General features: G+C 46.3%; 3 protein-coding genes across 21 annotated transcripts in view; 2 read left to right on the plus strand and 1 right to left on the minus strand.

The window, feature by feature from the left end:
• The window catches only part of PARL (presenilin associated rhomboid like), a 55,034-nt gene extending 47,865 nt beyond the window's left edge, over positions 1 to 7,169 (plus strand). For 2 of the 3 annotated variants that reach the window (XM_061414474.1, XM_061414464.1), the window contains exons 8-10: positions 4,235 to 4,336; positions 4,474 to 4,571; positions 6,846 to 7,169. In XM_061414474.1, the coding sequence (XP_061270458.1) occupies positions 4,235 to 4,336; positions 4,474 to 4,571; positions 6,846 to 6,957 (312 nt within the window). In that variant the 3' untranslated portion in view covers positions 6,958 to 7,169. The remainder of the gene's footprint in view (positions 1 to 4,234; positions 4,337 to 4,473; positions 4,572 to 6,845) is intronic. The other variant, XM_061414482.1, reaches the window with a different exon arrangement.
• A 105-nt stretch (positions 7,170 to 7,274) lies between these two features.
• On the plus strand, positions 7,275 to 22,272 carry MAP6D1 (MAP6 domain containing 1). Of its 6 annotated transcripts, none has more exons than XR_009736008.1 (5): positions 10,389 to 10,819; positions 15,636 to 15,753; positions 16,250 to 17,225; positions 18,765 to 18,900; positions 20,159 to 22,272. XR_009736008.1 is itself a non-coding variant. In XM_061414517.1 (3 exons), exons 1-3 carry the CDS (start codon positions 10,440 to 10,442, stop codon positions 17,057 to 17,059), a joined length of 510 nt encoding a protein of 169 aa, XP_061270501.1. In that variant the 5' UTR covers positions 7,275 to 10,439; the 3' UTR covers positions 17,060 to 17,654. The 6 variants fall into 6 exon arrangements, 2 of the variants coding, with proteins under 2 accessions (XP_061270501.1, XP_061270480.1); XR_009736004.1 differs by lacking the exon at positions 20,159 to 22,272 and having other exon boundaries at positions 16,250 to 16,384; positions 17,048 to 17,225; positions 18,765 to 19,160; XR_009736009.1 differs by lacking the exon at positions 20,159 to 22,272 and having other exon boundaries at positions 16,250 to 16,384; positions 17,048 to 17,151; positions 18,765 to 19,160.
• Positions 19,792 to 25,550, minus strand: part of YEATS2 (YEATS domain containing 2) — a 103,450-nt gene continuing 97,691 nt past the window's right edge. For all 12 annotated transcript variants that reach the window (XM_061414407.1, XM_061414424.1, XM_061414390.1 and 9 more), the window contains 4 exons: positions 24,478 to 24,704; positions 23,547 to 23,621; positions 22,809 to 22,882; positions 19,792 to 21,540 (listed from right to left, as the gene is read on the minus strand). In XM_061414407.1, the coding sequence (XP_061270391.1) occupies positions 21,432 to 21,540; positions 22,809 to 22,882; positions 23,547 to 23,621; positions 24,478 to 24,704 (485 nt within the window). In that variant the 3' untranslated portion in view covers positions 19,792 to 21,431. The remainder of the gene's footprint in view (positions 21,541 to 22,808; positions 22,883 to 23,546; positions 23,622 to 24,477; positions 24,705 to 25,550) is intronic.

Consider the following 25,550-nt stretch of genomic DNA (forward strand, 5'->3'; position numbering starts at 1 on the left):
ATTTTCCACAGTTTGTTGTGATCCATACAGTCAAAGGCTTTAGCATAGTCAATAAAGCAGAAGTAGATGTTTTTCTGGAATTCCCTTGCTTTTTCTATGATCCAACGGATGTTAGCAGTTTGATCTCTGGTTCCTCTGCCTTTTCTAAATCCAGCTTGTACATCTGGAAATTCTTGGTTCATGTACTGTTGAAGCCTAGCTTGAAGGATTTTGAGCATTACCTTGCTAGCATGTGAAATGAGTGCAGTTGTGCAGTAGTTTGAACAGTTTTTGGCATTGCCCTTCTTTGGGATTGGAATGAAAACTGACCTTTTCCAGTCCTGTGGCCACTGCTGAGTTTTCCAAATTTTCTGGCATATCGAGTACAGCACTTTAACAGCATCATCTTCTAGGATTGGAAATAGCTCAGCTGGAATTCCATCACCTCCACTAGCTTTGGTTTGTAGTAATGCTTTCTAAGGCTCATTTGACTTTGCACTCCAGGATGTCTGGCTGTAGGTTGGTGTCACACCTTCGTGGTTTTGTGGGTCATTAAGACCTTATTTGTACAGTTCTTCTGTGTATTCTTGCCACCTCTTCTTAATATCTTCTGCTTCTGTTAGGTCTGTACCATTTTTGTCCTTTATTGTGCCCATTTTCTATGAAATGTTCCCTTGGTATCTATAATTTTCTTGAAGAGATCTCTAGTCTTTCCCATTCTGTTTTCCTGTCTTTCTTTGCATTGTTCACTTAAGAAGACTGTACCTTTCCGTGCTATTCTTTGGAACTCTGCATTCAGATGGGTATATCTTACCTTTCCTCCTTTGCCTTTTGCTTCTCTACCTAGTTGCTTGTAAGCCCTCCTCAGCAACCATTTTGCCTCTTTGCATTGCTTTTTCTTGGAGATGATTTTGGTCACCACCTCCTGTACAGTGTTAACAAACCTCCTTCCATAGTTCTTCAAGCAATCTATCTACCAGACCTAATCCCTTGAATCTATTTGTCACTTCCACTGTTAATCATAAGGGAGTTGATTTAGGTCATATTTGAATGGCCTAGTGGTTTTCCCTACTTTCTTCAATATAAGTCTGTATTTTGTAATAAGCTCATGATCTGGGCCAACTTCCAGTTTTGTTTTTGCTGACTGTATAGAGCTTCTCCGTCTTCGATTGCAAAGAATATTATTAATCCAATTTCAGTATTGACCATCTGGTGATGTCCATGTGTAGAGTTGTCTCTTGTGTTGGAAAAGGGTGTTTTCTATGACCAGTGCATTCTCTTGGTAAAACTCTGTTAGCCTTTGCTCTGCTTCATTTTGTACTCCAGGGCCAAATTTGGCTGTTACCCCAGGTGTCTTTTGCCTTCCTACGTTTGCATTCCAGGCCCTTATGATGAAAAGAACATCTTTTGTTGGTGTCAGACGGTCTTCATAGAACCATCCGGTTTCATCATCTTCAGCATTAGTGGCTGGGGCACAGACTTGGATAATTGTGATGTTGAATGGTTTGCCTTGAAAATGAATGGAGCACCCAAGGACTGCATTTCAGTCTCTTTCATTGACTGTGAGGACTACTCCATTTCTTCTGAGGGATTCTTCCTTCTTTATCGACGATTATTTTCTCCATCTAAAGTGCTCATTGTTTTGTTTAGTTGCTAAGTCATGTCCAGCTCCTTTGCGACCCCATGGACTGTAGCCCACCAGGCTCCTCTATCCATGGGATTTCCCAGGGAAGAATACTAGAGGGGGCTGCCATTGCCTTTGCAGGGGAATCTTCCCGACCCCGGGGTTGAATGCAGGACAGCTGCATTGCAGGCCTTTGCAGTTCCAGCGGATTCTTCACTACCGAGCCACCTGGCAAGCCTGAAGTGCTCATTACAGAAATTTCAATAGTAAAGAAAAGTCTTAATAGCCATTCTTTGTAAAGCCATTTTTTTTGTGACTGTAACTTATTGTACTTATTATTTTAAAGATAGACAGTCCCATTATCCTTCTAAAATTTTCTCAAAGTGACCTTTATCTATACAGATTTAAAAGTATTTATGTGTCTGAATAAATGGCAACTTGCTTTTTATTTTTTTAAATGACATTTTATTGTATTTATTTTTTGGTTGTACTGCACAGCTAGCGAGATCTTAGTTCCACAACCAGGGATCAAACCCTGACCCCTGGCAGTAGAAGCGTAGATTCTTAACCACCGGGCCACCGGGGAATTCTCACAACTTGCTGTTTAGGAAAATGTTTGGCCTACTCTATGCAGAGATTCTTTATTTTCACCTTTTTTAGTCAGAAGCTTTCAATGAAAATGGACCTCCCCCCCTTAAAAAAAAAAAAAGGCTGTGGAAATGGTCCAGCTTTTAGGAGAGCAAAGAGACAGGACAACTATATGCAATAAATGGGGGAAAACAGCCACAAGGTCACTAGTGGAACAATTAACAAAACTGGAATATGTTCTGTAGATTAAATGAAAATATTGTATCAATATAAAATTTCTTGAAATTGAGAACTATTTTGTAGGATATATTAATATAAGGAAGTATACGCTGAAGTATTTAGGAGTAAAAGGGTCTGATATATGCCACCTACTCTCAAATGTTTCAGGATAAAAAAGTATAGAGAGAAAATAAGTGAAATGTGGCAGAATGTTAAAAGTTAAACCTGGTTCAGGAGTATTTTGAAGTTTTCTTCAAAGTGAAACACAGACCTAAATGTAAAACCTAAGATAAAAACTTATAGAAGAAAACAAAGAAAAAACTCACTGTGATCTCACATTAGACAAAGACTTCATAGTTGAGACACCACAAAGCAGGACCCATAAGAAAACAAATGATAATCAGGCTTCATGTAAGCTAAAAGTTTACACTCTTCCAAAGACAGTGTTAAAAGATAAGATAACATGCTAAAAGAAAATATTTGCCTGTCAGAAATCTGATAAAAGATGTGAGTCAAACTATATAAAGAAATTATAGAATGGGCAAAAGTTTGAACAGATGCTTCAAAGAAGGTATGAGTAACAAATAACCACAAGAAAAGATGAACGTCATTCATCATTAGGAAAATGAAAATAAAACCCACACTGATATCTCATCACTATATCTCAAAGATGAATAGATCATCCCAGGTGCTGGTGAGGACGTGGAGAAACTGGAGTCTCATGTAATGCTGATAGAGTAAAAAAACCAGTAATACCACTTTGGAAAAGTTTGGCGGTTGCCAGACTCCCCATCATAGCTGATCATGCTTTGTTGCTTTTACTACTTTAGTCTTTCATGCCAGTCTGTCAGCTCCATTAAGGCAGGAGTTGTTGACTTTATTCCCTCTGTATCCTCAGTGTCTAGCATAGGGCCCCACTGTTTGAATGAATCATGATCTTGAGATTTAATGTAAACAAGGGATTATGATCCAGTTTCTCAGTTATTGTACCATCCAGAGCAATTGGTAACATGTGTGACATTAAGAAAGTTTAGTTAAATTATCATAATTTATCCAGCAGGTATTTCATAGCCATCATCAATTTAAATTATGAAGATTTGTAGCAATGTGGAAAAACACTATAGATGATAAAACTGTATAGCGATTATAATTTCAGTTATAACAAGAGATGGTTGACTTACTGGTCATAAGGTTGTGAAGTTTTGATTATTTTTATTCTCAGATACAAGGTTGTGAAGGAAAGTGCTTCTCAAGCAGGCAGATGCATGTGTGTCCCTGGGAGGATTCTGTGAGGGGTGGGTCATGGAGAGCCACGGGACAAATTTGGCGTGCTTTCCTGGAGCAGAACATTTGTCAAATTCTTTTAAGGAAAATATTTAGTGTTATGAAATAGGATACAAAGTTCACATGAGTTATGATAAAGCATTAAATTTGGGAAGAATTGCACACATGTGCGTATCGGGAGAATTCATGCTCACTCGCTGATTGAAGGAGTTCTCTTGAGGTTTGAGAAGTCCGTTTTTAGTGTCTAAATATGGTGATGCATGTGACACAGTAACAAGGTTCCTGAAGTTTGTCAAGTGCTGACACTGTTACATCTTACTGCCTGTAGGTAGTCCTTGCCAGGTGGTTACTGTATCCTGGGCATGGGGCCCCTTTGCTTGTTATTTTGTACATGAGTAATGGAAAGCTGTTTAACTCTGTGCTCCCCTAGAAATGTATGGCTGTAAGCTTTCTGGAGGAAGTATTTCTGCTTTAGACTTCGCAGTCCTAAACAGTTGCACAGTTAGAGTTTCACATTTTCCCCTGTGTGTTGGTTTGCAGTCTGGCGCAATCATGACTGTCCTTGCCGCGGTCTGCACTAAGATCCCGGAAGGGAGACTCGCCATCATCTTCCTTCCAATGTTCACGTTCACAGCAGGGAATGTGAGTATTTTTATGACGTGAAGTGCTGGGGACAGGGTGATATTTTTACATTGACTGAATTCTTGCCCTTAAATTAGAAATGTCAATGCTGGAACAATCAAAGTTGTATCAGTTCTGTTCTCTTTTCTGGCTTTCAGGCCCTAAAAGCCATTATTGCCATGGATACAGCAGGAATGATCCTGGGATGGAAATTTTTTGATCATGCAGCACATCTTGGGGGAGCTCTCTTTGGAATGTAAGTCTGAATATGACTGAGTGACATTTCTCTGGTCCTCTCCTTCCCTACCCTGGAGGAAGGCAGAGTAGAGTAGAGCAGTTAGTTCAGGTATGGAAGCAGGGCAGGTAGGGTTGCGAGGGCAAGGAAATCGCAGTGTGGTTTGCTTTGGTCTTGAGCCGCTTCACATGTGCAGTGGGAATGGGAGACTCTTGGCCCTTCTCCTGCCTTGGTCATTTGTAGAGAGAGACCCTCTGTGCTTTTACGCTACCCTTAACCTCATATCACCCCAACTCATGACCTGTCACAGTTCCTAGTCCTTCTTGGATACTGTTCCCCAGCCCCCAGTCTGTGCTGTATTCCTTCCCCTACTCTCCAGCCACCTCTGCCCTGCCCAGTCCCCACCCTGCTGACCTCAGCAGTGCTGGGCAGACGCCCTGAGTGGGTGGAACTGGTCCTCTGCCTGCGGTGAGTGAGCTGGTGCCCGCAGCATGGCTGGAGTAGAGACCAGATGTCATCAGTGAGGAGCATCTGTACCCAGCTCCAAAGCCTTCCCGCCCGTCACACCATAGTGATTACAGTTGTCCTGTAATCTTGTTACAAGATCTCCCACTTGTGGTTCAGGCCTAAAACATAGCAGTGCTGTAGCGACGCCACCATAGAACTTTAGACAGATGAGAGGCCCTTCAGCAGACTGTCTGTCTGGTGTGCTGGATCCATGATGGCCCCTGTTTTCTTGCATAAATGTTACCTTTGGCCTTTATTTGATTTTTACTTTATTTCATGACAATGGGAAAACTTAGTTTTTCTTAATTAAAAAAAAAAAATCTATTCTTAGTGGAGCAGTTTTGCCCAGTAGGCGGTGGAACTAAATGCCATTATGCCATTTATAATTTTCAGTGATGATTAAAGAATAGCATGTGTGAGTTCGAGCTTTAACAGCAGCACATTATAAATAGTAAGAACTGACCTGATATTACAGTATGAGAAACAGAAAGAGTAATGAAAGGGGTTCCGTTTTATGAACTCTACATTTACCTGTATACTTAAATGTGGACTTGAAGGAGCTTTTCCTCAGCAGTTTTTTATTTTTCTCAACTATAATTAGATGACCTTTTTCTGTTCTGAAAACTGGATCAGGTGCATTTTTAAAGTCCAGGATCTGAAAGGCAGAGGAATCCTTTCTTTTTGCTGTTTCTAATTTCAGCTCCTTTCATTTACTCGATCTCAGTCATATCCAGAATTCATCTTTTCTGACATCTTTAATCTAGATTGAGAAATATTTACAAAATGGTACAGATTCTATTAGTAACCTTCTGCACATTTCTTTGACTTTATGTCCCTGGAGCACATTTTATGATTTTCACCTTGTACTGCTGCAGTAGTGATAGCTAGTGTTTATTGAATATTTACTATGTGCCTAAGCTAAGGTCTAATTTAATACTCTTAAAATCCTGTGAGATATTCCAGCTTGTAGAAAGGAAGCTGTTGAGGGATTGTCCATGGTCACACAGCGAGTCATTGCAGAGCTGGAGTTTCAGACTGAGCACTAGACTGTGATGCTGCTGCCAAGAGGAGGCAGAAGTTAGTTTGAAATATTTTCCTAATTTTAATTTAACCAAATGACCAGTTACATTTGAACTTAGGAGTATAATCAAAACAATGTACCCATACGATTAAAGTATTTGACTCTTTGCTTGAAATAAGGTTAAAAAGATTTTAGAAGACACTTTATTAATGGAAAGTCCTGACAAGTGTTTTGTTTCTTCTAAGAGTTTTATAATTGCATTTGAATCTTAGGGTGGTCTTCTTTCTCTTGTTTTAAGTTTAGCCATCATTATTAGTAAATTCTGACTCTTGACATTTCTTACACTTGACATAATAAAAAAGAGTCCAGATTTAGAATCAGTCTGACCTGTGAGTGAGTCCTTGATTGACCACTTAGAAGCTGTTAGTGTTTGGGCAAATGACGTTCTTTCAGACTCTATTTCTTCATGTTTGTACATGGGAAGAGCGATAGTACTTTACTTGCGGGGCTGTCGTGAATTAAAAGTAGTATGCGTGTGGTGCTTTCGGAGTAGTCACGTTTGGTTCCATTCTACTTCCATCTTTCATATAGTCTGTATATTAAAGGTAAGTCACTGATCTGTGTTAAATAATCAGCTATTTTCATATGCTGGATAGTAGGTGACAGTGGCATTTGGTTTTTAAAATGTCAGCGTGGGATCATGGTGCTTGTTATTTGTATGTCACACTGTTTGAATGTCGGACCTGGTTTGTTCTTCTTCTCCCCAGATGGTATATTACTTACGGTCATGAACTCATTTGGAAGAACAGGGAGCCTCTAGTGAAAATTTGGCATGAAATGAGGACTAACAGCCCCAAAAAAGGAGGTGGCTCTAAGTAACTGGGGCTGGACAATACTGGCGCGTCCGGTCTGTGCTGCCTGAAGGCCCAGGAATGCAGCGGCCCTGGAGTGACCACATCTTTGCTCCTGCCTAGAAGATACTCAGCATCTAGCTTTCCCAGTATTTTAAACTGTCCCCAGAACATGTCTCATTAGAAAGTGAATTATGACAAAGTTGTGAAATAAAGATTTATATCTCTCTAGTTTGTAAACAGAGGTGTGTGTCTCTTTTGAAGAGCACTAGTGCTGGCCTGGACTCTCGCTGTCCGTTGTTCTGTTTAACATGCGCCCGAACCTGAAGAGTGCGCATGGAAAGGCAGAAGTGCTTGCTTCTTAATGTCGGCCTTCTAGCACCTCTGCGAAATATTTACTCTTACTTACTACCCCTTTCCTTGCTTGGTTGACAGGTAAAAATTAAGAACATCTTCTCTCTGGCATGGTCTGAAATAACAGCTGCAATGTTTGCTAAATTTTTCCCAAGAAAGGTAGGTAATACTTTGTGGCAGTGAGTGTTGTATACAAAAAGCTATTTTTAGGTTTTGCTTTCTAGGTTAAAATTATAGCTAAATTAAGAATTAGAAGGAACTATCTTGGATAAATTCAAACTTGAATCTGAGCCTAATTGCATCTTATATTGGAAAATGTACATTCTTTGAAGTGGAGCATCTTACTGACATAGCAGACAGGGGTTGTTGTCGTAGCTTCACTGTAGTGGAACAGCTTCTCATGATTGAGAATTATTTCTAGGAAATGCAATTTGAGAATTTAAAAGTTTTTCTTGAAAGGATTTATAGGGGAGTTTTGGGGTCTTTTGGTGATCTCAAAAGATTATGCCAAATTTTGCACCTTGTGCTGTAGAGGGCCCACCTTGTGTGGTGGTGGGCACGGAGCATTGGTGTTCATGACAGTGAGGGAGCAGTGCCCACCTCACATGATGTTAAGAGCTAAATGGCAGTATGTGCCCAGCACCAAGGAATTGTTCAGCTATGGTGGTTCTTCATCTTCCCCACCAGCCCAGACTCTTTTCTACTGTGAAGTACTGGTCATTCTTACCAGGCAGGGGATTCTATTCTAAACTAATGTCACTTCAAGGCAAGGTAATTTTTTTTAACCTAGCCCTCATCTTGCCAGTAAGGAGCTAGGGTGGTCGTGTGTGGGAACCGCCCAAGGTCACACTGCTGTGCTTTGACATTTTCTGAATATGTAGCTGATACTAACAACCCTGTGACTTACAGATGAGGCAAGAAATGTTTTTCAGAGATGGGACAGGAGGCTGAGATCATATGGACCTTCCACATGGAGTCCAAAATGAGATTTATGTCTGTGGGCAGACCCGAAAAACAGGCAATGAAGACATGTCTCCTCTTTCTGATTTGTGATTGTCTGAGAAAGAATGTTTAGAAGGTCAAGTATCTACCTATGCGAGGCCTTGGAGGTCAGCGTCCAGCTCCAGAAGCACAAGCCTGACTGTCCAAGGCTCTGGCAACTGTCCCTGCTCTCCTGTTTGCCCGCTGAGGTACCTTCCTTCCTCATCTTGGCTGCTTTGCTGGCACATGATCACCCCAAGGCCGTGCTCTGCCTGGCTCGTGCGCCTCAGCCTGTGCTGCCTCCACTGCGCTCTGCAGTATGGGGTCCCACACGTGCAGCCTCAGCTCTCTCTTCTCTCCACTTCTGTGGCTTCAGTTACCTCCGTGAAGTTGTCTTCTGAGCTCTGTCACTGTACCTGTGTCTGCTGCCTGTCAAACATAGTTCTAGGTCCTGGACCCCACTGGGCAGGCATGTCAAATGTCACTCCTGGCTTAAGCCAGAAACCTGGGCCATTCTAGAGTCCCTCTCTCACCTCTTGTTTCTAGAATCCAGGCCCTTCTCTCCACTCTCAGCACCTGTGCGTTAAGTCCCAGTCCCTTGTCCCTAACCTGACTGTAAAGACTGTTCTCCAGCTGCTCTCTAAAATGTGCTGTACTTCACCATATGGCCACAGAGTGCTGAAAACACTCTAGTCGTTTCCTGTTGTCACCTGTAAAAAACTGCTTGTGAACCCTGTAGTGTGGCTACCGAGGCCCTCCATGATCTAGCCCTGGCTGCCTGTGGCCGAACCCGTGGACCCGGACCCCTGCATTCCTGCCCAGTCCTGCTGCCCACCCTCACTGCGGGTGGTGAGGCCAGGCCACTTGCCTTCTTTCCGCTGCTGGAAAGCTCTGTTACACTGGTTTCCATGTCTTGTCATCCACTGCTCTGTAAACCTCCTAAAGGCATCCAGCATTATTCCAGGCACACAGCAATAGTAAGTGCTCTTTTAACTGTTTAATGAATGAAGGAGTCAAAACAAGAAGAGCTGCTCTCTTTTTTTCTGCTGCAGGACGGAGTGTTTTAGTCACGAGTCTCCTGAGTGGCTGACCCACGGCCGTGGTGCATGGAGGTCACACAGAGCAGGTGGGTAATCTGAGCAGGTGTGTCGTCTCCCAGCGTCTTCACAGAACGTGGGGCTCCTCTGCTGCTGCCTTGGGTCGTGGCGGGGCCCAGGCAGCTGAGCTGCTGCCACTTCGGGCAGTCGTAGTGTCACGTCACTGTGCCCCCGAGCTAAGACCAGCCATGCAATGGTTTGGGAGAGGAGTCTTTCTTGACTGGCCAGGGCTATACTGCAGTTCCTCTGAGGTGCAGGCTGGATACCGTCCAGGTATATGCTTGAGATGGTGCACTGGGTAATTAATGTTGTATCGATAGTTACTAGTAACTGGTCTGCAGTGCACACTGAGGGCTTGTGTTAATTCAGGAAGGCTTGTGTGGCCAGGGACTTAGCTCTGCACAGGAGGGAGGGGAACTTTTATAGCATAGTAGCCAAAGATTTGTGGCAGCTTTATAAAGCTAAATCAAGCCTTTGGAGCCATGCTTTAAAATCAGGGATTTTAGACCTCAGGAAATGTCAGTTGAGGGCTAATGTCAATTCTCAGTGGAAGGCTGAATTGGTTGTCACAAATTTGGCATTATAAAGGCTGATTCAAACGCGTGTTCTCCGGGAAGTACAGCCCCAAGTCTTCTCTCTGATCCCCTCATCGCTACATCTTCTCGTGCTTGCCCGCAAGCCCCCTGTGCAGCCTCGCACAAATCTGGCAGCCAGTGGCCTGTGGGCGGGGCCCAGCAGACTGTTCACTCAGTACCAGCTAGGAATGGTTGCCATCCGGCCTCTGGCCTTTGCGAAGCCAGGTTCAATTTGTAGGATCGCACTTGGGGAACTTTGGATTAAATTAAGGAACATTCTTCAAGTTGGATACTTGTAAGTGCCTCCAGCCGGGGCCCGCTTCTGCACCCCTCCAGAGCCGTGCGCACCACGGAGCTGTGGCCCAGCCCTCGCTCCCTGGGTGGCGGTCCCAGGCCAGGGGGCGGAGCTGCGGCGGCGCTGGGAGGGCCGTGGGGGCGGGGCCGCAAGCGGGGGCTGTGCGGGCCGGGAGCGCGGGGAGCGGAGAGGCAGACGCCGGGCCGGCATGGCGTGGCCCTGCATCAGCCGCCTCTGCTGCCTGGCGCGGCGCTGGAACCAGCTGGACCGCTCCGACGTGGCCGTGCCGCTGACCCTGCACAGCTACTCGGACCTCGAGAGCGAGGAGCCAATCCCGGGCGGTGTTCCCTCGCGCAGAGGCCCATCTCACGCAGGCTCCCGGGATCCCGGCCGGGACGTGCCTCTCACTCAGTACCAGCGGGACTTCGGCGTGTGGACGGCGCCCTCGGGGTCCAGAGATGCAACGCAGGGACGCGGACCAGGAGCAAGCAGCCGCAGGACCAAGCCCTCCGCAACCCCCGGCCGGGGGGTCTACGTGCTCCCCATCGGCGACGCGGATGCGGCTGCAGTGGCGACCACATCATACAGGTAGGCTGGGGGCAGGGGAGCCCATCGTACTCAGACCCCGTGGTCCCAGGAGACTGAATCGCGGAGCCAGGAGGACCAGGTGGGCAGGAACGAGGAGGCGCCCGGATTCCCCATCCCACCCGACTTCGAGAGCTTCAGGCAGCCTGTGAGGTCACCCTTTTGATTCTCCGTTGATGCTCCCTGACCAGACTTGGAGTCAGAGAGCAAGCACCTCCCTGACGGTGAGCTCACTACCTCACTCTCTGGAGCAGTCCTGTCAGAAAGGCCTGCCTTCCTCCGAGTTAAAATCTTAATTTCTGCCAGAAGGGCCCAGCCATGGAAGGAGTCCTCGCAGGCCAGCTGCCAGTGCCCTCTGGGGGCATTGGTGGTGAGGACCAGATGCAGGGCTTCTGGGTGGTCCCCTCAAGATCCCACTGAGGGCAGCTGACTCGGCTCTCACTGACAGGCCTGTGCTCCTCTCCTGGATAAGTGAGGGCTTTCTCTCTCCTTACTCCAACAGTGAGACATAGTCACTGTAGAAAAACTGGAAATTACAGAAATTACAACATAAAAAATGAGTATCCCCAATCCTACCCCAAACTGGTAGTTCTTTCTAATCCTTAACATGTATTTGAGTTCATATCCATTTGTAATTCTTACATGGCTCGATTTGTAACTACATTTTTTATTTCATGTATGTGGCTGTTGGTCCCTGTTACTAGACGCTCTTCTATAACATGAGTTTTAATGGATGTGTAGTGTTTTGTCTTATGGGTATATCAATACATTACCCATATATTGATATGTACCTCCAAATATTAACCTGTTCTTATGTCATTAAATATTTACGGTGTTGCTAATTTGGGGCTATTAAAAACACTGTTCTTTGATCTAGTTACTGCACTTAGAGAAAATTTCCCTACATGTAACCTTGAACATGGGGCGGGAGTTAAGGAGTAATAAGGTACATGTCAACAGTGTACAGAAGATGGGAACAGTGTTGATGGAAATCAGTCCTACTGATGTAGGGGACTGGTTAATTATAGCTCTGCCATAGGAGGGACTAAAACAGATGTCAAAAAAGATGCAGAACAGTATGTCTGCTACTATCTGTGTTGTTAAAGGGGTTATTGATGTATACATATCTGCTGAAATAAGCGTAAAATGTCTCCGCATGGATATGTGAGAAAATCGTAACCTTTAGGGAAAGGAAGGAAAAGGAGTTGTAGACGCTGCCAGGAGTAAATGGAGACTGAGGGACTTTTCACTCTGCTTTTTGAACCACTGCTTTGTTTTGGGGAGTTTCTTTTGGCCATGCCATACAGCTTGCAGGATCTTAGTCCCCTGACCAGGGATCAAACTCATGCCCCTGCAGTGGAGGTGAGGAGTCCTAACTACTGGACCACTAGGGAATTCCCTGAATCACTGCTTAAAAGAAAAAGAAAATGTATATGTATTACCTTAACAAAAAAAATTTAGAGGAAAAAATAACTTACAAGATCATCATTCTTATAGTTAAATCTTTGCTTATACCCTAATTTCTTCAATATGAATTCATACCTGTCAAATTAAGGGCCAAAAGATATGAACTTTCCCCTTCAACTTTATTACTTTTAAAATCAACTGTTTTGAGGTATAATTTCCATCCAGTAAAATCAATCAGATGGATGACTTTTGTATACACCTGAACACATGATCGAGACACTAGAACATCCCATCTCCCCAGAGATTCCTTAATGGGCATGCGAGTTTTAAGGAACTCAGTGGGGAGTGGCTGTTGCAGGGTGGGTCTTGTGCTCAAGCCGAGCTACAGAGATGTGAGGGGCAGAGCGTTGAGCTGCAGCGCTGGCGCCCTAGCCAGGCAGTGGAAGGTGCTGACTGCTGCATGCCCGGGCCCTGATTGGAACCAGCTGGAGGGAGCTGAGTGGTGACAGGCCTGGAAGGTCAGAGGTCCTGGGTGTGCCATGCCTTCACATGGCTGATGTTCCAGGTATAGAGTGGGGCAGAGCTTGCAGGGAGATAGCTTCGACTCTGGGAAGGACACACTTTCCAGTAATTAGAACTGACTGAGATGAGTAAGCTTGTATGGTGCTGAGCTCCTGCTCACTGGGAGTGTCCAAGCAAAGGCTGGACTTTCAGAAGCAGTCCCTTGCCTGTTAAATAGATGGCAGGTTTGAATGTCCTGCTGGGTCCTTCCAGTTCCTGTGATACTAAAGGTACTGCTTGGCACGTACCAGATCCCAGGCTTAGGACGTCCCATAGATTATCTCCCCCAGGACTTTACAGTGAGTGTGCTTAGTCGCTCAGTCGTGTTTGACTCTTGTAACCCCATAAACTGTAGCCTGCCAGGCTTCTCTGTTCATGGGATTCTCCAGGCAAGAATACTGGAGTGGGTTGCCATTTCCTTCTCCAGGGGATCTTCCCAACCCAGGAATCGAACCCGGGTCTCTTGCATTGCAGGCAAACTCTTTACCAATTGAGCTACAAGGGAAGCCCAAGACTTTACAATAACCCCCTGAAATCAGTTCAGTTCTTGCTGTCCCCATTCTATAGATGAGGCACTTGAGTGTCTGGCAAGAGGTCACGTAGAAGAGTGGAGTTCAAGTGTTTCTTGCCCTAGATCAAATTTGTGCTCCCAACAGGCTGCCATCCCCTAAGATGCTGCCTCCTCTCAGGTAGCTGCTTGACCTATGTCTGGCAGTGGTTGGGCAAAAGTTGGGACTCAATAGAGCTCTCCTTCCTATGTATAAACTTGGTGGGTCACCTGGTCCCTCTGACCCTTTCCTCCTCTGTAAAGCAGAAATAGTAAGAGCTTGACTTGCCCGGGTCACCTGCCAGAGACACAGGACTGCTGCTGAACCTGGCTCTCCTGTCACCTTGCAAGCTGACTTCTGAGACCCTCTACCTCCCAGCTCTACTACTGGTATGAGCAACTCCATCCCACCTGCCTCCTTGCAGGATACATGTTACGTAAGAAAACCATTTAAATAAATTCATAAAGCAAAGATAATGAACAGATCATGAGCACCCAGATATCAAGGATACTCGTGGCTGCTCCTCTCCACCCCAGCCTCACCTGGCCCCTGGTCTCCAGATGAGAGCTCACCTGCCTCACTCGTCTTCCCACCAGAAGTGTGTGCATGCGTGCGTGCGTGTGTGCGTGCGCGTAGCCCTTCTGGCCCAGGTTCTAGCTCTGCCCACTTCTGGCAGTTCTCCTTCCTGTCATCTCTTTCTTTCCTCGGTGAGTCAGTTAAAGGGCTAACCGTCAAAGTGCCAGACTTGACTCCCACTTTTTTAAGTGCCCAACTTGAAGGCTTAGGGAAGTTAAGGGATTTGTTTGAAGTCATGCTGGGCTGAGAACCAGGCCTCAGTATCCTCAGACTGGGCTCTCTGCAATGCCCTGGTAGCTCCCTGCCTCTCAGCAGGAGGGACTGTGGGCATCGAGTCCAACTGAGGCTCACATGAGGTGGATGATGGTGGAAATAGCTTGGTGAGGGAGACACAGTGGACTCAACTTAGTCCTGTATTTTTATTATCTCCTGCCCCACAGTCATGGGGACTGCTCTAGCTCCTGGGCCAGGTCACTTCCTGCTCTGGGACCCCTGCAGCCACCCTGGGACAGCTGGCTTGGGCTGCCTGACCCAAGGCTCAGCTCAGCGTGGGGACAGAAGGGCACGCCCAGGGGGGGGACCTGCTTCCCCGGGAGACGCAGAGCAGCAGATGGTGCAGCCAGCTGGTCTTTGAAACCTTGCAGCTTTGGAAGCAAAAATTATCCGATAGAGCCTTGGTCCGATCCACTTCCTGGTACCCAAGTGCTGACCATGGACAGACACAGCTGTACCATGTACACGTGGCCTGCCCAGTGGTGCCCAGCTGTGCTGCAGCTAAGGAGAAAAGGCTGCTTTGTTGACCTCGGGGCCTGAAACCTGGCCAGGGCTGTGGATGGGATAGGCAAGGACCCAGCCCACATGTGGGTGCTGGCCCTGGTCAGCTGGACACTTTTCCCCTTGGCCAGGGGCTTGGGCCCAGGAGGTCTCTGCTAATTTAGTAGAGGAGTTGACAGAATTGAAACAGGTCTTTTTTTAAGAGGGATTAGTTTTTGTCAAAAAAACTGTAACTCTGAGCACATGGAGCTAGGCTGTGCCAGCCTTGTCACTTCCCTCCAAGCAGCCAGCAGTCCCTATCCACATGCAGACCACCATCCTTCCCTGCTCCTGTGCATGAGTGCCCATGTGCACAGCACCATGCAAAAGCCAGGCGGTCTTTAGTTTCTTGAGATGGTCACTATGACTTACTGTTTAATAAGACAGGTTATAGAGAACTAAACAGAACACTGGGCCTCACTTTCCTCCTCAGTTGTGACCAGGTATGACCATGCCTTGCTGTGCGCTGTCCAGGCCGGCCCCTCCCTGGACATAAGGGCCACCAGTGACACGGGCTGGAGGTGAGTGACTTTCACTGGTTCTGGGCTTCTAGGGCCCCTTGACGTGACCCAGAGACGGTACAGGGAGCCCTGGAGAGCAGGGCTGGAACGTGTGGCCTCTGAGGCCCAGCACACACCAGGAGCTCACGGTTTAGGACAAGGAGGATACTGTTGTTGCCCGACTTCTCTGCTCACTCCCAGCGCAGTGTGTGCTGTTGCTCCCTGGCAGTGTGGGAGAAAGTTTCTGGTGGAGCTATTTGGGGTCTACTTCCTCTGTGAGAAAGTAACATCTGCAGCCAGAGCAGCAGCTCAGCAGTGGACACTGGCCAGGAACGTTCCAGAAGCACAGGGCAAGAGGCAAGGCCCCTGAGGGACAGTCGGCCCTGTGTAAGGTTGTGATGTGTTCTGTTCCAGACAGGAATTCCAGGCTTGGACTGGAGTGAAGCCATCAAGATCCACAAAAGTGAAGCCTGCCAAAGTCATCACAACCCACAGCTCTGGATGGGATGGCAGCCCCAGGGCCGGTTTCCAGGTCAGTGGGAAGCTGGTGCCTGGCTGCAGGGGGCTGTGAGAACAGTGGCTTTTCTCTCCAGGTTAGGGACTAGGTGTCAGATGTGGATGGTGTAGGATGGCACTATGGCAGGGGCAGTGGTTTCTGAACCCCCGTAACCATTGCTCACGAACTGAAAGCCAAGGTGCTGCTTTGTCGTTAGCCACGTGTGTTCCTCTAGCACTGGCTTCTCTGGGAGCAGGGTGTTGCCTCCCTCCTAAATCCCAGCCTTACCCTTGACCACTTGCTTAGTGACAAGCCTTCCAAGTGCCTGAGTCCGTGTAAGAAAGAGGAGGGGCTGGAAGGGAGGTGTAGGGCTGTTCAGTTTCTAACTCAACCCAAAGGCTTCGGGAAGCAGAAGGTAAGGTCCATGTGGACACCCCCCACCCCGACCCTTCAGGTTAGCAGTCTGCAGCTGCTGGGAGGGGGAAAGTTGAGGAAGAGCTCCACTGATCTGTGGCCAAATTTCATTTTTCAGGCCCCTGAGGTGAGGAAAAAGTTTGTCCCTAACCCCTCAGCCATCTTTCAGGCCTCGGCTCCCCGGATCCTCAACGTGTGACTGCCCACCAAAGAGCAAGCCACAGGGGATCAGAACTCACCACTGGGGACTGCGGTGAGGTCTCAGGACTGGATGGCCCTGTCAGGGGAGGGTCCTCCGTTCTTGCCAGGGGGCACCACTCCTCTGCAAGCCACATGGGTGCTGTGAGCAGAACAGATGCACCACCCAGCTCAACGCTGGGCCCCCGCTACCCTCTCCTTCCTTGGGAAGTGTGCGGAAAGCTTCAGATCTTTTTTTAATTGCCTCTTTAGGGCGCCCTTCAGTTTTTAAATCTGAAGACCTCGATCATTTCTACTGTGAACTGAGTTGGTCTCTGGGGATTGAGGAATATGGACATAACAGATCCTTGAAAGATCCAGTAATGTCCAGGCTGTATGATAATTTTATAACCTATTTTGGTAACTCAAGGTAATGTCCTTGGATAGTCCCACCAGCGGCCCCCCACAGGTTGTAGAAGAAATCTTAGGTTATCACCTGCATGTGATTCATAATGCTAAGTAACCAGAAACAAGTTTCCCAAAGGAACAGAAGAATATCAATCATAGGGTATCTTTTTTAAAAACGTAATTTCTTTATGGCCAAGATGACCCTGGTTTTAACAAAACATTTCTTGGGATGAGTGAAGTGCTGAATGAAGGACATTTATCTTGTTGGTTTCTGGGAGTGTCTTTGGGGCAAGGGTGGCCCAAAAGGCCTTAAAATGTCATCTCATTACAGGGAGCTCACTAGCTGCTGAGGAACCAGCTCATTTTGGTTTTGGAAGTCCCTCTGCTGACTTTATCGACCAAGTCCAGCCAGTGCAGCCACCTGGAACCAGCCTGGTTCTCTTTGCAAGCAGCCCTTGAAACGTTTGTGTCCTTTTAGAGATTATAGGCACAAGCTAAGGACAGTTTTGGTAAGAAAATTCAAGGATTTCCCTTTGGATTTTTATCCCTCTCCAGCTCCCAAGTGACTTAGCCTGGTGAGCCTTTACTTTTGCCACAGGAGGTGGCATTCAGGTTTCAGAAGCAGCTCAGAGTGGAGGTGGGGCAGTGTTTCCAGCTCAGGCTGCGAGGGGGCCGTCCCCTCAGAGGTGCTAGCTCCCAGCTCTGGCAGGCACAGCCTTTCCCCTTGTTCCAGCAAAGGAAATGATCTGAGAGAATCATTTAAAACGGAAAAGCAAAACCATATGCTTACACAAAGGGTTCTATTATTTCAGACTTCATTGGTTTGCATGTTAGATGTTCCTAAGGGAAAAGAGACTGCCTGCTGGGCCTTCTGTGAGAAGCAAACAGATTAACTGTACAATCTCAGATTTTACTAAAATGCAAATGTACTATTTCAATTTCTTGTTAATTTATTTATTTAATTATAAACACGAACGCCTTCTCATGTCTTCCTTTATCCTCCTCTTGGTAACAGGACTTTAATGTGCCTTGGCTACCGCTGCTCTCCCTTGAGCACGTAGAGTCTGGGAATGCTCACCCAGGGCTGTGGTCGCACTGGTGTCATATGTAGTGTTTAACAAAAACCCACATCTCCCCAGCCCCACCAGGAGCCTAGGGTAAAGCAAGACTATCCTTGAAGCCAGTCTTGGGAACAAACCTTGGTTCTCCACTCATTAACTGACAGCAGTTTAGACTTCTGTTTCCTAATCTGCAAACCCCACCTCCCCCTAAGAGAACTTGGGTTTCCGTGCAAAGCACAGCTGCTGTACGTGTTCTCTCCTGCGCAGGCACTCCTTCCTGGGAGCCGGCTTTACTGGCATCTGCTGCTTTGGTCCAGCAATAGCCCCTGTCAGTCACACAGCACAGCCAGCTATGCCTCCCCCCTGAGCTTGTCCTAGGAGCCCCATCACTGCCCAGGAGAGGCCTGACCTTAGGAAGGCATCCTGCATGCTCAAGAACAGACAGCTTTTCACAAACATCCCAATGTAACAGCTTTCCTTACTAGACTTCATTATTAGATCTGAATTTTGAAGAAATTTGCTCCCACTCACTCTAGGTCTTAATAAGGCCACTCCAGTAACATTATGTTAAGGCCTTAAGAAGCCACTGAGATAATAATAGCCTCAACCATGTGGTCCAAACTCATGCAGGTCATATAAATAACACATAAAGACAGAAACGTACTGAAATATTAATAGTAGCTATCTTTGAGAAGGGGAACTATGGGTAATTTAAAATTTTTTACATCTTACAATATTTGCTAGTTTCTATACAATAAGCATTTTTGTATTAAATTAAAAGTTTAATATGTTAGGTAATTTTAGCCAACAGAAAGAGTTCGAATTAATTATTCCATAACCAAGTTAGCACTGCAGTAGCAGGCTTGATCAGCTGTGAGGAGGCCCAACCAGAGGGAAGGACCCCAGTCACTGACAGCAAGACTGGCGGCTCCAACTGAGAAAAACCCATTACAAATGCTAATATTTTCATCCTTGTAATAACTCCAGGATTTTAGGTCAAACTCCAAAAAGCAGCACTTGAGAGAACTTTGGCTGTGCAGCCCGCCCCAGGCCGACGGGGGATCCTTTGAGCTCTGCCGGCCACACACAGGCTCCTCCGGTGAGGAAGAGAGTCCCCGATAAGGTACTGTGACACTGTCCTGTGGCTGCTGTCGGAACTGTGGCTGACACCACAGAACATTCAGGAAAGGGGCCTGAGCAATGCCCCTATTCTTCTCCAGACCATCAGACTCCCTGAAGGCTGACACCAAGTGAAGTCTCATACTTGGATTGTTTCCCAGGGCCTCCTCCCCAAAGAACTTATCATCTTTGAAGAACCAAAGCTTCCAAAACAAAGCCTTTAGTTCTTATTAAGGGTGGATATAAATAGTCATTTCTGAAATATTTCTGCAGTTCCTGTAGTTTTTTCTGTGGTAGCAGATGGTCCCAGCAGGACCGGGTCACAGGAGTAACTTTTTCCAGGCCTCAGCAGAGACCCATTCTTGCCAAACGGACCAGTGTGCTTCCTGGTTGGACATCAGAAGCTGTTTCCCTCATTGCCTTGGCTTTAAGGGGGGTCTGACCCCAGGTTGTTTTCCTTCACTCTAGGCTGTCAGAAATCATATGTCCAGGGCCAACATGCATCCTTCCAAAACTTTTTCAGATTTTTATATAACCGTAATCCTTCTTTTACTAGCTGCAAATTCTTTTTGGAAACAAGTGGAAGAATTAAATACACAAACCCCTACACCTTTGCCTCGCCCCAGCTCTTTGGGACCTAACCTAAGAAAAACCCTACCCAAGCGCAGTGCTCCAGACTCAGAAAGTGCAAGTGCAAGTCCCTCAGTCGTGTCTGACTCTTTGCGACCCCATGGACTATACAGTCAATGGAATTCTCCAGGCCAGAATCCTGGAGTGGGTAGCCTTTCCCTGCTCCAGGGGCTCTTCCCAACCCAGGGATCAAACCCAGGTCTCCTGCATTGCAGGCGGATTCTTTACCAACTGAGCTATCAGGGAAGCCCCCAAACTCAGAAAATCCCATCACAAATACCAAAAGATTTACTGCAGATATTGTTACACGTTATGTTACATATTATGATACAAATACATCTGAAACATTAACATATATGAGGACTGTTAAATCATTTACTGTTTCTTTTGCAAAAAGATAACTTCTTGAGGCTTTCATACTTGTAAGAACTGAATCTGTTCTCATTTGGATCAAATCTTCGATCCTGTAGATCTGAGTCATCGTCCACTGGTAAATGAGTCTATACCTGCCCATTGACCTTGCCTGGACTATTTTATGTACAGAATGTCTGAGTCTTCACCACTAAACTATTTTATTCTTAACCAGGGCATGCCCTATGCCTTACTGACTAGATTTCCTTCTGCACTTGCAGTCCTCAGATGGCTGAATTAAAAAGGGCAGACTTCTCATAGTTGCCTCCCTGTCTTTTCCTGAATTGAACGTCTAGAGGACTCAGGAAAACACGAATTACGTTGCTTGGTAAGTTTCTTTGACTTGGGTAGGTTTCAGATCTCCTTGGAGCAGATTCCTAACTGAGAACAGATTCTTTCCTTACACACAGACTTTGTTAGGAAGGTTGGGTTACTGTGTCTATACTGAAACTGGACATCATGCAGGGTGCTGCTAACCTGCCTTTTATCCACTCCGTCTCCCATGGACCGGGCTCTGCTCACGACCAGCCTGTTCTCATGGCTTCCGAGCACTGACCTCCCTGTCACCTGGCTTTGACAGTCGTTTCTCTACCTTTAAGGCACTCACAAGTGTTGTTTGAAATACTTTTCTTCTTGGGAACAATTCACTGACAGAGAAGAACTGGATAAGATAAACTTTCTGAGGGACTGTGGGAACCACTGGCCACTCGACATGGACTCAGCAGCAGAAGCTCTTGCAGACCGCACCAAAAGTATGAACCAGCGCTCTGCTGGCACATCCTCCAAGCTGCGAGGGTCTGTGACTAACACAGTAAGGGCTTCTCAGCTGTAGTCAAACCTTTTCCTGACCTGTGCTGGACTCTGTTCACCCCCTGACAATGCTGAGACTGGCTGCAGTAATATCCTGTGTTCCATGAAACAGGAATTCTCAGTCTGCAGTCTCCCAAGCTCGTGTGGTTTCTGCACAGGATCACTGCTTCCTGAGTCGACTCGGGGCTGAGTGCGGATCCTTCCCACCATGGCCACTGCTCTGTGCCGAAGCCCAACCCTCCTCCAGATGTTATCAGGGTAACTGTTGGGGTACCTGGAACCCCAACCCACAGAATGGGTAAAACTCTAGCTTGCCAGACTCATTTCCCACCTCCTGGAGGGAGACTCAGGCCCACGGTGTCCCCTGGAAAATACCCAGAGGACAAAAGGGCCCAATATAAAGTGGCTTGACGCCGGACCCTCATGGAGCCTGCACAGAGAGTGAATAGATGCGTGTTGACAGAGCATGCACCCACTCAACGGTGTAACTCTAGAATCAGGAAACAAACTTCTGTCCTAAAGGGATTGACCTGGGACTGAACACTCCGGTGGTATCAGGTGGAGGCAATGGTTTGGTGGCCCTGATACTCTGAGGCACACAGCGAACTAGTCTTCTCCAGAAAAGAAGAGTCACCACAGTTCAAGGCTTTGAATCCTGCTTTCCTGGGAGCATATTCATTCCATTCACTGATCTTCATTCAGTATCCCCATGTGTTTGTTTGTGAGGAAGTCCAGAAAAGGAATGTTGCAAATGGCCTGGTGAATATTACTCACTGTAATTTCTTTGGGAATCCTGGTCCAAAAAAAAAAAATGTTAATTCTCTTAAATATCTAAATTAATTATATAGAGATAATAATGAGTGACAGGCATGGTTTTGGGCCACCCTTGGGGGTGGGAAGCAGCTCTGTACCCTCTCCCCTACCACCTCTCTTCTGTTCCATTAATTCCTTTGACTCGGGAGATGTGGCCTACCCTCTTCCCGGCCAGCCCTATTTAGGGCTCAAATCTAACTTCCTACTCACAGGCATGAGATGAATTTCAAGCAGTTGGCTGAATGATTAAGGGAAAACAAAGATTTTGAAGATTGAAAAAAAAAAAGGAATGAAGTAAAGTAGAGAACAGAATATTGCTGTAGTTCAGTCTTGGCTAAATGAAAGCTGAATCAAAGCACCACAGAACTTGGGGACCATGTTTCCCATCTCTTGGAAATTATGCCAGAGCAAGTGTGATGTTAAATGTTATCAAAAGCACTGAAGTTGCTTTGTGTCTTCACAGTCAGGACCATGGTGGTGAGCAGGGGCTGCAGAGGCACTCGGCCCACTCCTGGATCTCTAGCAGGACAAGCAGCAGCAACATTATTGGAACTCCTTTGTTCCCCACTTTTTGTAAAGAGCTCTCTATAGTATCCACTGTGTTATATCCCTGTCAAGTCTGACCTAATAATCCTCTTATTTAGGTCTCTTCATGACCTCAGGTACTCTGTTAAAGTTTTAATAAATTTACAACAGCCTTTAAACAATAGAATACATTTGTTTCCTTTGAAAGGAATGCCGGGATGTGGGACAAAAGGAAAATTCAGCATCTCAATCAGTGACAGGCCACAAAGAGGCGTGGTCAGCCTGTGGGTATAGAGCCAGTGAGACTGAAGTTTAAATCTAGGTTCTATGATATATTTGCTAGGAAAGCCAGGCAAGATTACATTTCAGAGCCCACTTTGCTGATTTCTAAAGAGGGAGTATGAGTTCTGCAACAAAAAACAAATTAGGTAACGTGCAGTGCCTGGGCCCAAGTCTGAAACACTGCTATTATCTTCAATGGCAAAGAATTGGTATATATTCAACCCTGTAACACTGGAATCCTACCAAACAGTGTCTCTGCAGCAGAGACAGAGACAATACAGACCTCTCACAACCAAGAGGTAGACTCGGGCCTGGTTGGTCGTTTTGAGACAGTCTGGCTCTGAGAATGTCCCAAGCATGGACACCTCCATCTCCTATCGAACTGATTTAAAGTATAAAACATCTTGATGGGAACTAACTGTCAGGAAGTGAGAACTGTACCTGTTGTGCGATGCTGCCTGGTATCCAACTGCCAAAGCCTGTCTCAGGATGTCACTGACCAGCTGCTCTGTAGCCTGTAACAGAAGATGCTGTTACTCTAAAAATGCCACCTGCATGCTGGCCAGAGGGATGCAGCTGACCCCATCCCAGGCCCTAAATTTGGGAAACCACTGTATCTAAAGACCCAAAGTCCTTAAGGAAAAACTAAAGGTTTGAATAATAGGCCACAACTATAGAGGCCATGATTCTGAATTGTGAAGGGGGTGGTTTTCATTAATCAGACACTGCTTTAATAAAAGAAACAGATGAGGGCTATTTGTGAGGTATCCCTGCCCCTGGAGGGGATCCACCAGGAAAGAATAGTGGAGCCAGGCTCTGGCTGGGTAAGGAACCTGGTTCTGTCATTCTGTTGCTGAGGGCTGGGACAGCTGTGGCTGTTTCTACTGTGACATGCAAATCACCTCCGAAAGCACTGAGAGCTTTGACTTGCACTTCAGGCTACTTAGAAAGCACTTGAAATGGCATTTAAAAATATTGTTAGTGACACTGGCACAGGAACTCTTGCAGCAGCTGCTTTGACACGCAGAGGAACTACAACTGAATTGATTTAAAAATAAGAAAGAAATCCATTTCTGTCCTTGTCTTTTTCAAAGCAGCCTGGGATCCAGTGTGTCCTGCCTGGCTGGCCCCATGGTGCTTCAGCCCCCGACAGCCCCTCTGTTGCCCACAGGCACCCACCTTCAAAAGCATGTCCTCCACCACCGACGCATACACGTTCTTATGCAGCGCCACAGGCTGCAGGGTGATCCCAATCTGGAAGAGCAAAAGAAGGCCTCTTGTTTCTATTTGTACATTAAAAACAAGCACATTTCTGATACCTAAGGAGATGTCCGGGTGGAAGGGACACTCTATAAATGTCCTGGACAAAACTCACGAAGAAGCAACACAGAATGTTAACAACCAGAAGACTGGTACCCTACTGTGCCCTGTTTCTGAAGGATTGTTGAAAATGCTATTAGAATCCTTCTCTCCTGCCCAAATCTCCTTCATGAGAGAACACAGAATCTACCATGAATTCTGACAGTGGGAGCAACACGCTGGAAAGCCTGCATCAGACTCTGAGGCCCTATTTGCAAAAGAAAGAAGATATACTTGGAAACTGCCCCATTTTTTATTTCCTCAGTAGGGGAAAAAAAGAACAGTCTCTCACTTGGGTCCCAGGCAGCCGTGCAGATGCAGTGAAGCTGCATTCTACCGGACGCAGGTGGACAGTTCTCTCCTGCAGCCCAAGGGAGTCAATGCCACATCCACTCCCTGGCAGGGCACTTGGGAGCTATTTACAGTGTCAGGGAAAGCACGTTCTGACATGCCTCTGAGATGCTTCTACTGAGTACATCTGTAGAAGGTGCTTCTACTGAGGCAAATGAGAAAAAAGGAGATGAAAAATACGAAACTGCCTACATCTAGCTGCCTTTGCTGCAATGTCATGTTCAATGAGCAAGCTCTACACGTGTGATTCACTGTCTTGCCCAAAGGCCCTGACATGGGAAAGCAAGTGCCAGACAGTTCGCCCAGCTTTACCACCTATCTCCCCAGAAAGTCTGGTGTCAGTCTCTAAGGCACCGAGCCCCAGGTTAGGGGTCTCACAGCACAGGCCTTAGCCGCCTACCTTCTGTGTGATGTCGCCAATAAATTCAGAGCCTGGTGTTGGTGGCAGGTAGAGTTTCATCTCTTCCTGTTTCTCTTCCTGTTCTTTCTTGATGTTTATCTTTAACGGCTCTGAGACGTTGAGGATGTCCACCTCCTCCTCGTTCTCCGGCTCTCTCTTCTGAAACTGCTGCAGGTCCTCCAGTTTCCGGCAGAGGTTGTCAGCGGACGAGAAAGATGATGGACACTCTAAATGAGAGGTGATCAGTCTTATGACTATGGTGACCAAAGAAAAGGGACTTTGCATCTCCAAGGGATCAACAGCCTGAGACCCAGAGAAGAAGGGTTGAGTATCAGGGAGCTGATTTCCTGTCCAGTCCTAAAATTCTACAGACCTATAATTATAAGAACTAGTAACTCATAAGTGAGACAAGCACCAAGACAGGCATCTTGTGTTAAGACATATGTGCTATTAAGGGCAATCTCAGTCAAACAACACATAATTCTGACTCTTGCTACTAAAAATGAGGCCATCCTCCCACCTCACTGATTAAAAAAATTTTTTTTACATCTGGAGAATTTAGAAATGAACAGTGAAGAAATTAAAAATCTGCTTAGAGCTGAGTACTACTACCATTTTAGTGTATACCATGCATCCCATCTTTAGCTGATTTATACAGAGCCCAACAGAATATATATAGAGCTTTAAAAGCCAGCAGGGGCTCTAGGGATGTTCTATGCATCCCTTTCACTTTATGGTGAGTGAGTGAGGTCGACATGGGGTTAAAGACACCCAGCAGGATGGAGGCAAAGCATCCAACTCTCTACTGGCAGGACGCTCACAGATTTAATCAGTCATATTAATAAGAAAGCCCAGTACAGGAAAAATACTGTGTTTTACATACCCTGCCAGAGAAGCACAGAAATAATCAACAAGGCCTCTGCTCTCCAAAGCGCTTAGCAATAAAAATCTGAGAAACCCTCAAGGTTCTGATATTAAATACCACTGGAGATTGGAGAAAGGGGAGGCCACCCTGCATTAGGGCTCTCAGGAAAGCTTCATGAAGAAAATGAGACTTGTGTTAAGTCTTAAAG

This window comes from Bos javanicus, chromosome 1 (assembly GCF_032452875.1).
Source record: "Bos javanicus breed banteng chromosome 1, ARS-OSU_banteng_1.0, whole genome shotgun sequence".
Classification (NCBI taxonomy): Eukaryota; Metazoa; Chordata; class Mammalia; order Artiodactyla; family Bovidae; genus Bos; species Bos javanicus.